This window comes from Vidua macroura, chromosome 7 (genome assembly GCF_024509145.1).
Source record: "Vidua macroura isolate BioBank_ID:100142 chromosome 7, ASM2450914v1, whole genome shotgun sequence".
NCBI classification, from domain to species: domain Eukaryota; kingdom Metazoa; phylum Chordata; class Aves; order Passeriformes; family Viduidae; genus Vidua; species Vidua macroura.
The window spans coordinates 34,240,704-34,256,584 of record NC_071577.1 but is presented as its reverse complement, the minus strand read 5'-3'; the positions used below and the strand labels follow the sequence as shown (position 1 = coordinate 34,256,584).

Sequence of the window (15,881 nt, the reverse complement as noted above, 5' to 3'; positions counted from 1 at the left end):
TGGGAGCCTGCCGCGGGAATGGCTCCTGCGTGCTCCGCGCTCGGGGGAACAGCCGAAAATAAAATCAAAGTGTGCGTAATTGCTGTCGAATTCCTCGCTGGCCAGCACAGGAAGGCAGCTGCGAGCTGAAAATGCTCTCTAATTTCCCTTTGGATTGCTGTGCCTCTTTCGCTTTTCGCTGCTGAAGAACCGGGTAAGATTTGTAAGAGTCTGCCTTTTTACAGAGCATTCTCAGTTATTATTTTAAAGGGTTTTTTGGTGTATCAAAAAAAAAAAAAAAAAAAAAAAAAAAAAAGAAGTTCGTAGGAAGTTCACCATCTGACTCTTAACAGGTGAATGTAATGAGATGAACGTTGTAATGGATTATCTGGCCTTTAGCATGAAGAGTACTGGCTTCTATAGCTACCTCTATAGCTAATTTCACTGTCTTTGATTTGTATTCTTGTCACTTGAAAAACTGAAGTTCACTATGTTTTTCAGAAAGACTCCCAAATCCATTCAAACTATAACTGGGATTAATTTTCTTTTAAGAATTAGTTTTCTAGAATTTCAAAACTCCCAATCCTTTGACTTAACCCTCTCATGTTTCTTCTTTACCAGTCTGCACTTTGGGTTTGTTCTGTGTTGTTTACACCACTGTCATCTTGTGGTATTGTTAGAGTTGGAGTTTAATCTTGGAAAAGAGAGTTGGTGTTTTTAGAGTTATGAAGCAGCTCCCAGCACACTCACCACAGCCAAGAACAGTGGTGACTGTGTCAGGGTCAGTATTACCCACACACAGCTGTACTGACCAGGAGGGTGACAGCCAGCTCCTTTCCCACAGTTACTGCTGATTAGTCATAGGAAAAATACATTACAATCTTCTAATTAAGAGCAAAGTCCTTTCAAGTCAATTTCAACATAGCATATGTTGTGGTTTTACCTCTAAAAACCCTCTGAGCTCTTTGGTTCTGTGCGTTTACAGGAAAGGGATAAGATGTTAAATTACAGTGCTTTGAATAATTTCAAGTACTTTTAAAATGTTTTTGTCTTATTTTTGTCTCTTAAATAATGAAATATAATGTAACACTCTGATTACGTGAGTTGGAAATCAATTAACAGTTTTCAGGTTTCTGGGCATTAATACATTTAAGGACAGTATGTCTGACAACAAACAAAAGAGGTGAAGCAAAAAAGGTAGTCTAACCCAAAGCTTATGTGTTTAAATTGTAAAATGTAGATCTGAAGATGGAAAAGGACAGTAACAACTTGAAATCTGGGTATTTGTCAAAACTTAGCAACCATTTAAAAAAAACAAAATCAAAGAGTTACTTTTCATCTCTCTAAAGGCCTAAGATTTGCTTTGTTTTTCATATTTTTAAATGCTCTGCTTCTGTAGAGTTTCTGTCAATATTTGTCTTCTATTTCTGCTCTCCTGAGATAGGAGCTGTAACTGTCTTTTTTAAGATGTTCTTTGCTTTTGTAGCCCACTGAATTAATAAATTTACCAAAGAAATAAAAAGAATTCAAAATTATTCATTAACATATCAATGAATTACAAAAATTAGTGAAATGTAACTTACTCTTGTTTCTTTTCCTGTTACTTCTTTATAATGCTGCTTTAATGCCCCAAAATAACTGCATTTGCCATGTGTTACTGGAATTAATCTGCTTTTATGCAAATATTGATGTATTACTGCAGGTTGTGGAAGTGGTGTTGCTTTTCAGAATGCAGACAATATAATGGAAGAAATGGATCAGTCAGACAAAGCTCTAGGAAAATCCAGGTAAGAAGCATCAGTATTTAATTGGCACTTGGGTGTGCACAAGTGGCAATGAAGATTTGTAGCCTGAATAAGAAAAATATTTCCTAGGCGTTATTTACAGCTCTATGTTGTGTAGTGTTTGTCTCTTCCCAATATCAATTATTGGCCACTGCTGGAGGGAGGATATTGCATTAGGTGAACAAATTATTTGGTAGAATAAAAAAGCCATAGTATGTGGTTGTTGACTTATTAAACCCAGACAATTATACAGCTTTAAGAATAACTTAGACTGTACTTTTGTACCTCTTCTCAGTCACAGTCTTTATCTTTTTCCACATTTTTCATTCTTCAGAAAACAGGTGCCAGAAAACTGAGGCTTGTCCTCACAGCCTCTGTTTTTTCAGGCAGGCTGTAGCATATTTTGTAAGTAACAAAGGCACATCTGATCTTCAGAATTCTTCTGACACGTTCTCGTGATGATTCATAAAAACTACACACTGGAAGCAATCAATTTTTGTCAAGAAGGAGAAGGTCAACAATATGTTTTTACATTTCTCTTGTTGCTTAATATTGTTTGTCATTCATTCTCACTTGTAGTCAATCTCTGCAATGCAGTCTAGTTCCAGGGAGAGTCACAACCCCAGAGATAAATAAAGACAAGACACTTTCGCATTCTGGGATCTTACAAACCTCTTGGTCACATTATTCACCAGCCATATGATTGTTTGAACTGGCTCCTTCCACTTATTTTTGCTCTGTATTTTGGTTATTTTTGTTTTGCCTTTTAGCCAAATTGCACCAACATCCAGAGCATGGCCAGACCAACAAGTGGCGTGTTTTCCAAGTAAAAATCAGATAGCATTACCCAGGAGACATCACACTGCTTCACCTTTCTCCTCAAAGAAAGAGGACATGGGATGTGGCTTTGACTTCAGCTTTCTGCTACAGACCTCATGCCCAAAATCTAACATTTCAACATCATTTATGGATTTAGATACTTTCCAGATAATAAAAGCACAAATACAACGAAGTAAGTTCAATTTTGAAAGTCACAAATTTTATATAAAGTTATACATTGGTTGTCATATTGCCTTTATGTCTTTTGCTGTCTTCAGGGAGACTTCAGCTGTGTCAACCCTCTTCTTTAATTAAAAGTTTGTGTGTGTTTGCAGATGAGGAGATAGAGAGAGGCAGTGACAAATTTCACCATTCCTGGTACTCTGTGTAGTGAAACTGAACCACAAATGTGGAGTGATGTCATCTTTCTCCCTCATACTGGCAATATTGATTAGCTACATACTGTAGTTAGCAAACATCTACAATTGAGAAGTATTTCTTTAAATTATTAGTGTAAAAATATTTTAAAATTATAGTGTTTTATTGTTTTCTATGGAAAATGGAATTGTGACGTTTAGTACCACAATTAAATTTCAACCTACTTCTTTTTTCTGCACTGCAGATTTATAGCACAGTCCTGCAAACAGAGACAGATCCTTGATCCCCTGAACACTACAATTTGAAATTAATTTATAAATCTGAATTGTAGTCTGTTTAAGAACATCAAATTAATATTTCATTTGTTTTGATTCTTAAGGGTTAACTGTAACAATGCTAAAAACCAGGAACAAGAAATCTGAGGTAAGAGGACATTATGTATAAAATGATCACTGGCAAAAGTATTATATCCTTTCAAAATCTTAAAAATAGAAATACTGAAGTAGTGTAGGTAGTTTGCTTAGTCTCAGGTGTTGTTGGTTTTATTTTAACAGTGTGAAATATTTCTATATTTATTTTATATATAGGTGTATCAGCAAATCTTGATGTGTATATCAACAAATTATCAGTAAGATGTTACACCAGGGACTTCTGGAGATAAAAGGTTGAAAGTTCAAAGAGATATAAAACCTTTAGAAATATATAAATTAATTAAAATGTGCATCCTGTTTGTTAAATTAGATGTCTAGTTTTGCTAAAACCCCCAACACTTCTTTTAAATGGTAATTAAAATTGAAGTTGAATTCTAAAATAGTCTTGATATTAGATGATTGATGAAAGTTACTGTGTTAGCAAATAAAAAATAGTCTTCTAGAATTAAACATACTTGACATGAGATTCTGTGAAAAGTGTAAATAGGAATTACACAAAATTTTTGTACCTAGAAACAAGCTCACAATTTTACATCTCAATACTTCACACCACGTTAAATATGCTGTATTTAGAAAAAAGAGAATTTGGCCTTCATGTATATTAATTAATGCCTTTTGTAGAAAATACTCAACTCATTGAATCAGGTGTAAACTTCAGAGGTCCATCACAGAATACAACTGATCACAGGAAGAAATTGAAGAGAAGTATAGAAGTAGGAGCAAGAGTTCTGACACAGTATTATAAAAATGGTTGTGGGAAAAAAAAAACCCAAACATTTCAAATGGAGTGAAATATTTAAGAAAAATAGTTTAGCTGGCCTTGTGTGATTTAATGCAGCTTTATTTCATGTCTTGGGCTCTGGTGGTTTCTAGAGGTGTGTCCTTTGGGATAAACTGAGCATTCATATTAATGCCATGCAGGCTGGACAAAGCCTTCAGAACTGTCCATTTCAAACCAACACATTGCTTTTCCTGGCATGTTCAAACCTCAGTTTGCCCTTGGAATGCAAAAATTTCCTGCAGATTGCAAACTGATGTTGAATATAGACATGCAAATGAGCACTCAGAGCAGATGACTGTGTGATTATTTCTATTGCATTCATATGCATAAAAATACTCATTTCCTATAAAGAACAGAAATACTATTTTCAGAAAATCATTCTCACTGTTCATCTGAATAGTCCAAACAAAGTACTCAGTTTCTCTGATCTGTACTCCTTCAAATGGACATGGTTCCTTTCAACAAATGGGGAGAAGGGAGGAATAGTAAAACACATCCCTGACCCAACAGACTTCTGTCAGCTGCCTTTGGTTTTATCCATTTCACTTCACTGCAAATCGAGTGCAGACTGTGCTGTCTTCCAGTGTACCTAAAACTGTGAGCTAAATCTGTGGCCATTTAGCATGGTTTATGGATGTTTAGATTTAATACAATGTACCTTAAAGTCTATAAATAACTTGTTCAAATTGTTTTCTTCAGGGATGCAATAGCATTAGTTATAATGGTCTAGTTTTCCTTTTGAAAAATTGCTTACATGAGCTCTAGTTCCATTGGGAATATAATTAATGGTGTCAGCACATGTTGGAGGGTTACATAAAAAGGTTTTAAATATCAGCATTAGAGTGGTGCTCTCATTCAGGGAGAGTGCACAGCAAGAGAGGAGCTCTGGCACATGAAGCCACTGCCTTTGAATTCCTGTAGCAAACATGTGAAGTGCCATTAGACAGAGTTAATAACTGACAAGAGGATTTGTACATGGGGACAAAACTTCTACATCATGGAGAATGACTTGTGCCTTAAAGCAAAAGATCCCACTTTTTGAACTAAGAAATACTTAGAAATAGTTCTGGATCTGAGAAAATTAATGCAAGTAATGTGAGAAAAAGAATGTATTTTCTCAGGAGTCTGATATTATACTTTATAATAGGTTTAATATAGGAATATATAAAAGAATAATAATTTTCCAGTTTTTTTCTAAGACTACTTGGCTCTTAGAGATTAGTTTTTACCTGTATCTGTGGTGTAGCACATTATTAATGTTTCTTTATGGAAATTACAGTTTCATTTGCCACCAGTGACATGTCAGCCTGTAAGAAAAATTCATCTTGCTCCTCTAAAGGATGATATTGTCAATGAAAGCAGAAACATAAAAAATATTTTCAATATTATGAACTCTATTCCTCAGCCTATAAAGCCAGTTACTAAATTTTATCAGTATCAGTTAGACAACTTATTAAACAGGCACAGTGAAAAGTCATCAGAATTGATCATGGCCACAATTTCTGGTAAGTTCACTCCAGTGAAGGACCTGTACTACTTCAGCATTAACAACTGTGATAAGTGCCCCAACAACCAGAAGGAAGAAATCCAAAGCCATTTAAAATGGAGGGAAGCTGATGTAGCAATCCCCACTGAGAAGAAGAACCAGGTGAAATTCCAGTGTTCAGTGGTTTGTGAGAACATCGATCTTCTGACCCAAGCCAGGTTCTGGGATCAGAGTCATCCCCTCTTGAGCTCAAGCAATGCTCTGGTGAGCTGTGGCATGTTTACAGCCCAGACAGCATTTACAGTGTCCAGCAGCAGCAAGGCCTCAAGAGCTGGCAACAAGCAAAATGGAGCAGAGAATTGCTGTAGCACTGATCAGGAAGAAGAAAATGCTACAGACTGGATGCTGGATTATAAACCACAGGAAGATGCTGAGAGTGCCAACTTTGTGCTTTACAATCAGGATTTAGCTTCTTCCTGCAAAAATGAAGTGATAGAGGCCTACCAAGCCTTGGAAGATAATTCTGTAGTTGCAGTAATTCCCAGAGTAGAAGTTCAAGATCCCTCTGGAAAACAGTTGGGAAATCAACTCTGTCTCTCTGAATCTGAAATAGAAAAAGAAGCAATGTCAGAAGCAACTTCAGAGGACCAAAGTGAGTTCGTAGCTGTTGCTCATGTTACACTCTCTGAACAAAAGCCAGCTAGGGAACCACACATTGCTGAACAACCTGGTACAAAAAAGGGTGGTGTCTGTACCCTGCCTGCTCATGTTCCTCAGAGCCTCAATGTTTTTGCTTACAAAGAAAATGACAACAATAAAATAAAGATGAATAGAAATAAATATTCATCAAAAGCTAAAATTACTAATAAGATAAAAGTATCTGAAGACTTAATTGCTTCTGGTGAGGTTACCACAAAATCAAATGCCAAGAGTCAGATTTTTCCATCTTTGGAACTGACAAAAGTGAAATCTGAGACTTCCATGAAGTGTCAGAAAAAAACCACTCAAGGACACAGAGGCCATGTTGCTCAGAATGCTCAGAAAATTAAAAAGCAAAGTTGCTCCTGCAGTTGCAAAAGTTCTGCTGTCTTAAAGAAACATGTTACTCCGCTTTGTCTGCCACGTGTGCCCTCTGCTTCAGATTTTGTAGATCTGAAATACACTGACATGTTCAAAATAATAAATTCAGATGACCAAGGCCCAGGTATTTATGAAATGTTTGGAACTCCTGTCTATTCCCGCATGAGAGACCTTGACCAGCATGAGGGCAGGTTTTATAAAGGTGTTTATTCTGTTCCACCAGGAAGATGTACCTGCAGATCTACCTGCAGTAAAGGAGGAGAAAGCAGCAGAGTCAGGAACACTCAAAAGAAAACACATTCTAAGCCAAAGAAGACCATACCTGGTGCTAAACAAAAGCAGAAAGGTTTAATCAACAAGGACAGAAGGACCAAGCTGAGTGACAGCAACACAGATCAAGATAATGCAACAACTTCTGACTTGGATTTTCAAACACACACCTTGAGTAGCACAACATTGTTTCACGGAAACACCGATCATCAGCTCACATTTTTAGAAAAGCTTTCACAATCAATTAAGCAAAATGAAATATTTACAAATTCAAACCTCTCAACTATTAAAGAAGTTTCTTTGGAGCAGTCATTAGACAGCCAGGATAAATCCAGTCATCAGAGAGCTGCTGCCTGCAGCCAGGATCTCCTTCAGTTCAGTGATCAAGACTGCAGAGAATGTGCTGCTCCAAGTGGCAGTCTGGTAACAGCAGAGCAGAACATCTGTGTGCCCCAGTGCAGGGGGGATGGTGGCAAAGGCTGGGAATCACACCAGGACTCCAAGTCTGTCAATAAAAGTGAGTTGCTCTTTTCAGATGGACTAGAATGTCAGTCCCCTACAAAAATATTAGATCACAGTTTTGCAAACACACCTCAAAACAGTGGTTTGGCAAATGAATTGACTCAGGCTTCAGTGATTTGGACAAAAAATGCCAAAAGCCCCAGTTCCCAGACAAGTCAAAACATTTCTTCCTGGTCAGATACTAAGGATGTGACTGATGAGCTGCTTTGTTGTCTGGCCAAAGAATTGCTAATGCTTGAAGAAAAAGACATCAACTCTTCAAGAACAAAAAATACATGTTCTAAAATACAAAATGCACAGAGTGAAGAAGAGGAGAATATGATGAATGGAGCTGGAGCAAGAATAAATAGTGCTCTAGAGAAGGTAAAAGTCATTTCTTCTTGTAACTTGCTAAATAATTTGAGTGATGCTTCACACAGGTTTGGATGAAAAATGGGAAATATATGCTATTAAAGAGATTTATCAAGTCTTCTTTTCCTTGGGCCAGCTGCCCACTGATTCTTCCAGTGCTCTATTGAATATATCTGTGTTAAAGGCTGCATGTCAGAACACAAGCCAGAAGGTACTAGGGCATGACAGGAATAGCTGCCAAAGCTTATATAAATTGAAAAATTGTAGTGAATAAAGAGAATAGGCTGTTTTAACTGAAGACCTTGTATAAAAAGGTTTTGGGCAAGGCAAGTGCTGGAGATCTGGACCAGGAGTATGAAAAGACACTACAAATAGTCTTGCATATGCAGAAGGGCAATTACCTTGAGTCTCTGAGTGCAACTAGATACTTTCCTAGATATGAACCATAAGTATTATTCGGTTTAATTAATGCTTAATCAAAACTTCAAGCTCAGAAGGCTCAGATTTTGGCCCCAAATTCAGCTGCATGCCTTCACCTACTCAGGTGTTTCTCTACCAGTACTGCTTCTCCTTGGTTCTGTTAGCTTTTTGTCCATATAAATTACAAATCCATAAGGAAATGTCTTTCACTACATATTGATACACTCCCTTGTTCTTCTGCAGACACAGGTGCCAATTATAGCTCCGTTCTCACTTCTCCCAGGGAGATCCATGGCTATATAGGATAATTATTGCCATCTTTCTGAAGCAGTCTCTTCTTCCTGGGAAGTCATGGCCTGTTATTTTCATCAGAATTGTGTTACATGTGTTACTTAGAGCATGATGATAGCCATATTCACCCTTCAGCTTAGCAAAGTGTACTTATGAGACAAAAAAAGAGTCTATCCTGCTCTTTTAAGTGCTCTTCCATCTTGGTGTCAATGGAAGAAGATGTCATGCTGTAACCTTCTGGTTATGCACTGTTGTGATTTATACTTGAAAATATTTATACAGTTTTACCTAGTACAGCAATTCTATCAATGACCTGGGCAATTTATATATATAAAAATCTATAAAGCAAAGTCATGCCAGGAAAAGTGACTCCTTATGAAAAAAGGGGGGACCAAATGAAGCCTGTCTTTCCTCTCTGCTTTCTCCCCACACTGACCATCATCTTTCAAGCAGAATTGCAGTAAAGCTTTTTTGGCTTCAAATGAAGAAAATGGTCTTCTAAACTTTGATGAATCACCTAAATTACCAAGAAGCAGTTTATCTACCAAAGATCCTATCATGTGGACAAGAGGAGAAGTCCTTGGAAAGGGAGCCTATGGCACGGTAAGTTAATGTCTGAATATGTTGAGATGTATTGGTTGTCAATGAGCTACACTTTATCTCAAAAATAGCTGTTGTCCTATTCAACAAATGGGTTAAATGTTTTAGATTATAGAGGGAGATATGAAACATAACAAGCACAAAGATTCTATTTAAAATAAGTAAATACACAAGTTTTGTCTCGTATCTTGTTTTGATAAGTGCTGGTTTCACTGTAGGTGTACTGTGGTCTGACAAGCCAGGGACAGTTAATAGCTGTAAAACAGGTGGTTTTGGATACATCAGATCAACTCACTACAGAAAAGGAGTATCAGAAGTTCCATGAGGAAGTTGATCTTTTGAAGACATTGAAGCATGTAAATATTGTAACTTATTTAGGAACTTGCCTGGAAGACAACATTTTAAGCATATTCATGGAGTTTGTTCCTGGTGGCTCCATTTCCAGTATTCTGAATCGCTTCGGCCCCTTGCCAGAAGTTGTCCTTTGTAAATACACCAAGCAAATTCTACAAGGGGTTGCATATTTACACGACAACTGTGTGGTCCACAGAGACATCAAAGGCAATAACGTGATGCTCATGCCCACCGGGGTAATCAAGCTGATTGACTTTGGCTGTGCCAGGCGCCTGGCCTGGGCCAGCCTCAGCGGCACCCGCAGCGAGCTGCTCCGCTCTGTGCACGGCACTCCCTACTGGATGGCTCCAGAGGTGATCACTGACGCTGGCTACGGCAGGAAATCAGACATCTGGAGCATCGGCTGCACCGTGTTCGAGATGGCAACAGGCAAACCCCCTCTGGCTTCCATGGACAGGGTGGCAGCCATGTTCTACATCGGGGCCCACAGGGGGCTGATGCCGGCCCTGCCCGACCGCTTCTCCAGCGCTGCCGTGGAGTTTGTGCACGCCTGCTTAACCAGGTATGGAGGCTCTGAACTGGAGAATGAAAGGGAAGATGCAGCTAGTTTGTATTCTGGAGATGGCTCATGGGAGCTTAGGTTATGGTACATATGACTTTATTGTAAATGCATAGGCTTTTCAGCATTTCAGGAAAGCCTTTAGATAAAAGTATATATAAAAGAGCTTTACTCGTTATAATGGTATAAAAAAGCCCTCACAGATTCTCTTTTTGTAGGCCTTATACTCATAATTTACTTTCCCTGTAATTTTCATACAGAAACACGGCACTGTTGAGTTTTGAACAAAACCTTTGATAAATTTCTTTGCTGTGCTTTGCTGTTCCAGTATTGTTTGAGTTTGGTCTATGTCAGACAAGTTGTCTTAAGGACAGTATTCTAAATGGAAGAGCTTTCACTTAATTCTTGTCTTCTGCAGTGGAAAAATTTATTATCACTGCCAGTCCAGGAAACACATACTTATTTGAAATGTAATACTTACTAGAAACATAAAGTTCTCTCTGTAAAACCCCAAACCACTGGCACTCACACATTGTAAGAATTATTTTTGCAGTGTTTGTTTTGTTTTAAACAAAACCATGGGCTTCTTAAAATACATGACATTGATTGGAAATAAGAGGACAACCTGATTGACAGAGGCTCGAACAGATAATTATCACCTTTCTTAAATACATTTTTGGTGCACCTGAAATAGCCAAATCAGCAGAATTATTCAAAGATTTGCAAGGAATTCAGGGCAATAAATAATGATTTCTTTAATAATAATAACATGTTTGTTTTATAATTAATAAATTCCAACAGTCTTTTCCCTTCAAGCCTCCCTTCCTTTCTATCAACTTTATAAAAAAAATCCTTAAAGTGAGTAGTGAATGGATAAATAATAATAATAATAATAAAGGCTAATTTTGCAATTAGGTTTTTACAATTACATCACAGGCATACTTATTCATTTTATATACTGATTTGTGGAACCTTCAATGCAGAGATCAACACGAGCGGCCTTCTGCTCTGCAGTTGCTGGACCATCCCTTTGTGAAAGGAGGACAGTGAATTTTTCACAACTCTTGCCAAATGAGTGTCTATTTTCCATGGAAAAGATTTTCAGTTGTGTAAAAAAGACCAGAAGGAACTGGACTTTGTGTGACAGCAGAAATACTGAAGAACAGTCATGTTCAAGGAGTCTGTTATTAGGCAGCAGTGATTAAAGAGTACCTGCTCTGTGCTGCCTGTCCTTCACTGAACACAAGGCCACGTTGTGTTGTATTTGGAGAGACTTAAAGGGAAAATAAAGTCACCATCACTGGCATGCAACAGGCCAGGTAAGCTGGAATGTCTGTAAAATCGTATGGAACAAGCTATGGGCAGAGAGCTCTGCAACTTGGAGATGAGTTGGATGAGAGGAACCTCAGACCATCTACTGGCATAAATGGTACTGAGGTTTTTATTCAGTCAGGTGGGCCCTTTTAACTGGATGGGCACTTCAGTCTGTAGCTGGTGAATAAGTTTTTTACATACATTGATCAGCTCTGTGTTCCTGAGGCCCCTGAAGACACTGTGCTGATAATTGCAAGAGATAATTATCTAAACCATGGGACTGCCTGTTTTAAATGAAATAGTGCATTTTATGGGCACTTCCATGTCCCAGAAGTTTGAGGTTGGAAGGGGCTCTGGAGATCTTCTGGTCCAGCCCCACTGCTCAGAGCAGGGCTGACTGAAGCAGGTTGCTCAGGCCCTTGTCCCATTGACTTTGAGTCTGACTATGGATGGACACTCCACAGCCACTCCAGGCAACATGCTCCAGTCTTTAACCCCCTCATGCTAAAAGTGATTTTATGTTTGAAGACTATCTTATAGGTCTAGTTGTCCTGTTGTCCCTTGTCCTGTCACTGCTAGCACTGCAGAGTCTGGCTCTGTCTTCCTTACTGTCCCCATGGGGTGCTGATATCACTGAAAACCTGAAGTGTTTCTCTGACCACTGGAGTGAGCACTATCTGTGACTGGATGACAGAACAGAGCCCCTCTACACTCCAATGGTCTTTACACTTGGCAGAACTAGCTACTACTAATTGCACAAAATTAAATAAAATCTAAAAAGCATTATTAAGTATTAATAAAGCAAAAAAGGCAGAGATTAGTAGTTAGAATATCCTTTTGTTGATTTGGCTTTTTCCTATCAAAATGGGGTAAATCTTTAGACTTTGTGAGCACCCAGGCTCCAGGAAGAGAGGCACTAAAGCTCAGCCCTACAACTGTTCAGAGCTGAGCTCTCAAGAATCCAAGACACTGACCTCAGTGTCAGCTCTGATGTAACGTGAACATTGTAAAACCAACTTTCCTCAGAGTGCTGAACATCTTAGTTACTTAAATAGCTTTCAAACTTTATTTTATTCCAGTAGTCAGTCAGCCTCCTGACTTCAGAGAGTTGTCTAAACTTTATAAAAGCAAAGAGAAATCAGTATTTCTAGCAAAATTCTTTATTAATAGTTTCTGTAGGTATAATGTCACATAACAATGACAGAACATTATGCCAGTATAAGAGAAATCCTAACATCACAGTAATTTTCAAAGTTCAAGCAGTTAACAGTCCTTTTTTGAGGAATATCAATTGGTGCTCATGCCAGACATCCATGGCAACATCACGTTAAAGTTTCTTCACGTTAAAGTACCTTGCAGAATAAAGGCAGGAGCCTGGGCATGTGAGCTCTAGTGGGATGTACATAATTCCATGGTGTGTACTAATTCTTCTCAGATTAAGGTAGAGTCTTCAACAAAGCTGCAAAGTAAATATGAGGCTTTATTTAGCATGAAATGAAACTGAGATGAGAGTCATAAGCAAGGAAAGAATGGGAATGCTCTAGAATTATATATAATTAATTATATATATAAAATATATAATTAATTAAAAAAAGGTCAGCATTACAAACCCCCCTTCTTATGCACAGCTTACAAGCAAAACTAACATCTCTTGTTAGAGTTCTCCAATATTAAGGTTACCAGTTATTTGCAATTTGTCATGTTTAATCCAGTTAATTACACTGAAAATAGTCATTAGAGGTTTGTAAAACTTGAACCTGAGTTTTTAATTAAAATGTGAAAGCACATTTTTGCTTTTGTTTAACCAGGCTTCAAGAATGAGGTGTCAGTTTAAGGCCAGCACTTGCAACAAAGGTATTTCAGTTGAATCAGAGCTGTGCTTGCAGCAGAGCTCAGGGCCCAGCACAGCCAAACCAAGTCCTCTGTTAATCTGGGGAGCCTTGGGTTGCTTGGCTGAGCCAGTCTGGTGGAGCAGCCTAGAAACAAGTCTAATTTTGCATATTTCTTACTTGATGACATCAGAGATTTTCACACCAAAATCCAGATGCCTAATTACAGGTATCCAATGTAACAAGGGGAAAGGGAATGAAATCCTGAAAACTGTTTTTTTTTTTCTTGAGACTGAGCTACTCAGTGAGCAGGGTCACACTTTGCTTCATTATTTACAGTGTTAGAACAGGGCAAGCTTTGCTTGTTTAAAGGCTGCAGCCTTCCTTTCTGAAACCAGTAAGGACCCACTGCAGTGCATGCAGCCTGCCAAGCACTTGCTGTGACTGCGGGTTTCCTCAGGATTTGGAGCTTAAATCTCAGCAGCTGAGGACGCAGCGCTGTCCTGGTATGACTCTAGGAGTAGCCAGTGTTTCTCTCACACCCTATCGGGAGCCGGGGCTCACGTCTCAGAAGGGCGGGGCCACAGGCAGGCCAACCCAGCTGTTACACTGCACTTGGAACTACCACCAGCAGTAGGATGTAAAAATTTGCATCTAAAAATGCACACATCTACCTCTCTTTCCGAGGAAGCAGAGTCTCTTGAGATTATTTGGGTTCAAATTTAGTGCTCTTCCACAAAGCTCAGTGGGAACCGATGCAATTTCTACACCGCTCCTATCAAACCTCTGGTTCTTGCACGCAGGCAAAGAACTGGAGTTCTCCCAAGGAAGGGCCCCCAGGACACACTCCAGTGCCTTCTCCTCTGTTTTTCCCTTCCCACAGGGACCTGCACCAGCTAAGAAATTTTAGAGGTGTTGTCAAAGAACACAATGCCTGAACTATGGCAACACCAATGTTGCTGTTACAAGTGCAGGAATATAGGGGAGTCAAACCCAAGCACTGAGTATCAAGGTTATCAATTTAGTTTGGATTTGTTATATCCACTTCAGAAGCCAGAGAAACAGTCACTCCCAGTAGCAACGGGAGAGAAGACTCCTGGCACTTATTATCTCTTTAAGGTTTAAGGAGTTAAGCCTTTCAGAGAAAGGAGGCATTAACTAGCTAGTTCAGTCTGGCATAACTTCCAAGGCTCAAGACATAAATTTTTAGAACTAATTATGCTTATGTGCATTTACATCAAATTAAAGGAAGCAAACAAAGTCTTCGTCCAGCCACTTTCCCTGCAAAACAAGGATTGGGAACCCTTCCCTGTAAGGTCTGAGGAAGAATGCATGGTGTAGCACTGTCACCCACTCCCTCACTGCTAAATAATACTGAAAAACCCCTTCACCATCACACACTGTTACTACCATGCACAGGCTCTGCCCCCAAGGTGCAGAGAAGGAGCAGCTTAAGATAGCACAAAATGTCTAGAATTTGCTTTTCAAGTACCAAATACCTGATCAATGTAATGGAAATAAAGGAAACAAGTAAGACTTCAGATTTTCCAGCACTCCATTATTTGAGTGATGTGATGACAACTAGCAATGTTTTGCCAATAACTGACAGGGGATCTTAGTGTTTACTAATGAAGTTGGAAAAATTAAACATAGGAAAATGGGATCATTTCTGCACAGTAGAGGTGAGGTAGGGAATTTTATTGAAAATACTTTTTTTTTTTTTACAAGTTCTTAGAAATAAACTTTTTTCTAATCTCACACAAACAGCTGTACCTCAAAAATTCAACTAAGCTATTATGAAACATTTATATTTACAGTTAGCCAAAAGAATATACAGAACTGCCATGTTATGCAAATAGCCAAATACCAGCTCACAGTGAGATACATCACCCCAGCATTCCCACCATCAGGAAGATTCAACATCCGAAAGAATCTCACTATTCTACAAACCTCATCGCACAAAGAGGGAAGATTTTTAATAGTGTTGTAGCAAGGTCTCCACTACAGCATCATTTTACAAATTACATAATTCATGTACTCAAGTTTTTAACAAAAAATCTGTAATAAGTGATGAACAAAGTAATAGTGTTGACTATGAGCCTTTTATTGCATTTATTCAGTCATTCCCGTGAGGCCGATGCTGATCCCAACAGTTTTCATTCATTTCCAACACCTCAGCCAGGCTGCAATTCACACCATTCACTAATTTACAGTGAGTTTCAGTCAGCAAAAACTAGTGGCACCTGATTGCATTCCCTCTCCCTCCCTCTCAGTCCTAGGATCACCACATGGAATTCAGACACAAACACACAGACGGTTTCACCTATTTACAATTACATTGAAAGCCAAACCCCATGAGTTTTAAGGACATCCTTTACAGAGAAACCAAAACCCACTGTTTGGATCTCAATGTGACATAGCAACATTTTGTCCACCATATTTCACAACTTCCCAGAATCAAAACAGGTAATATTTTTTTTGTAACAGCACCATAGGAGGAAGGCCTATGCTCTTTTCCAAGGTATATTAGACAGGCACTAGTTACCATCCAGACATTTTAACTCCAGGTTGTGACAGCAACTGCTATATTTACAGTACAATATATTGCTTATCCAGAGTGGCTGTATAAGATG

The 15,881-nt window shown here is 38.6% G+C and overlaps 2 protein-coding genes across 6 annotated transcripts in view; one reads left to right on the top strand and one right to left on the bottom strand.

Annotated features, from left to right (window-relative positions):
* Positions 1-1,139: 1,139 nt before the first annotated feature.
* Positions 1,140-15,881, top strand: part of MAP3K19 (mitogen-activated protein kinase kinase kinase 19) — a 16,912-nt gene continuing 2,170 nt past the window's right edge. Inside the window, 8 exon segments of the mRNA XM_053982240.1 lie at positions 1,140-1,176; positions 1,682-1,766; positions 2,534-2,775; positions 3,340-3,383; positions 5,452-7,893; positions 9,046-9,195; positions 9,411-10,108; positions 11,089-11,424. Coding sequence (XP_053838215.1) covers positions 1,140-1,176; positions 1,682-1,766; positions 2,534-2,775; positions 3,340-3,383; positions 5,452-7,893; positions 9,046-9,195; positions 9,411-10,108; positions 11,089-11,155 — 3,765 coding nt within the window. The 3' untranslated portion in view covers positions 11,156-11,424.
* CCNT2 (cyclin T2) overlaps positions 11,496-15,881 on the bottom strand; it is a 27,984-nt gene continuing 23,598 nt past the window's right edge. For all 5 annotated transcript variants that reach the window (XM_053982257.1, XM_053982259.1, XM_053982262.1 and 2 more), the window contains one exon: positions 11,496-12,878. Coding sequence is in view for 1 of the 5 variants with exons in the window: in XM_053982259.1 (XP_053838234.1) it covers positions 12,856-12,878 (23 nt within the window). In the remaining 4 variants the exon portion in view is untranslated. The remainder of the gene's footprint in view (positions 12,879-15,881) is intronic.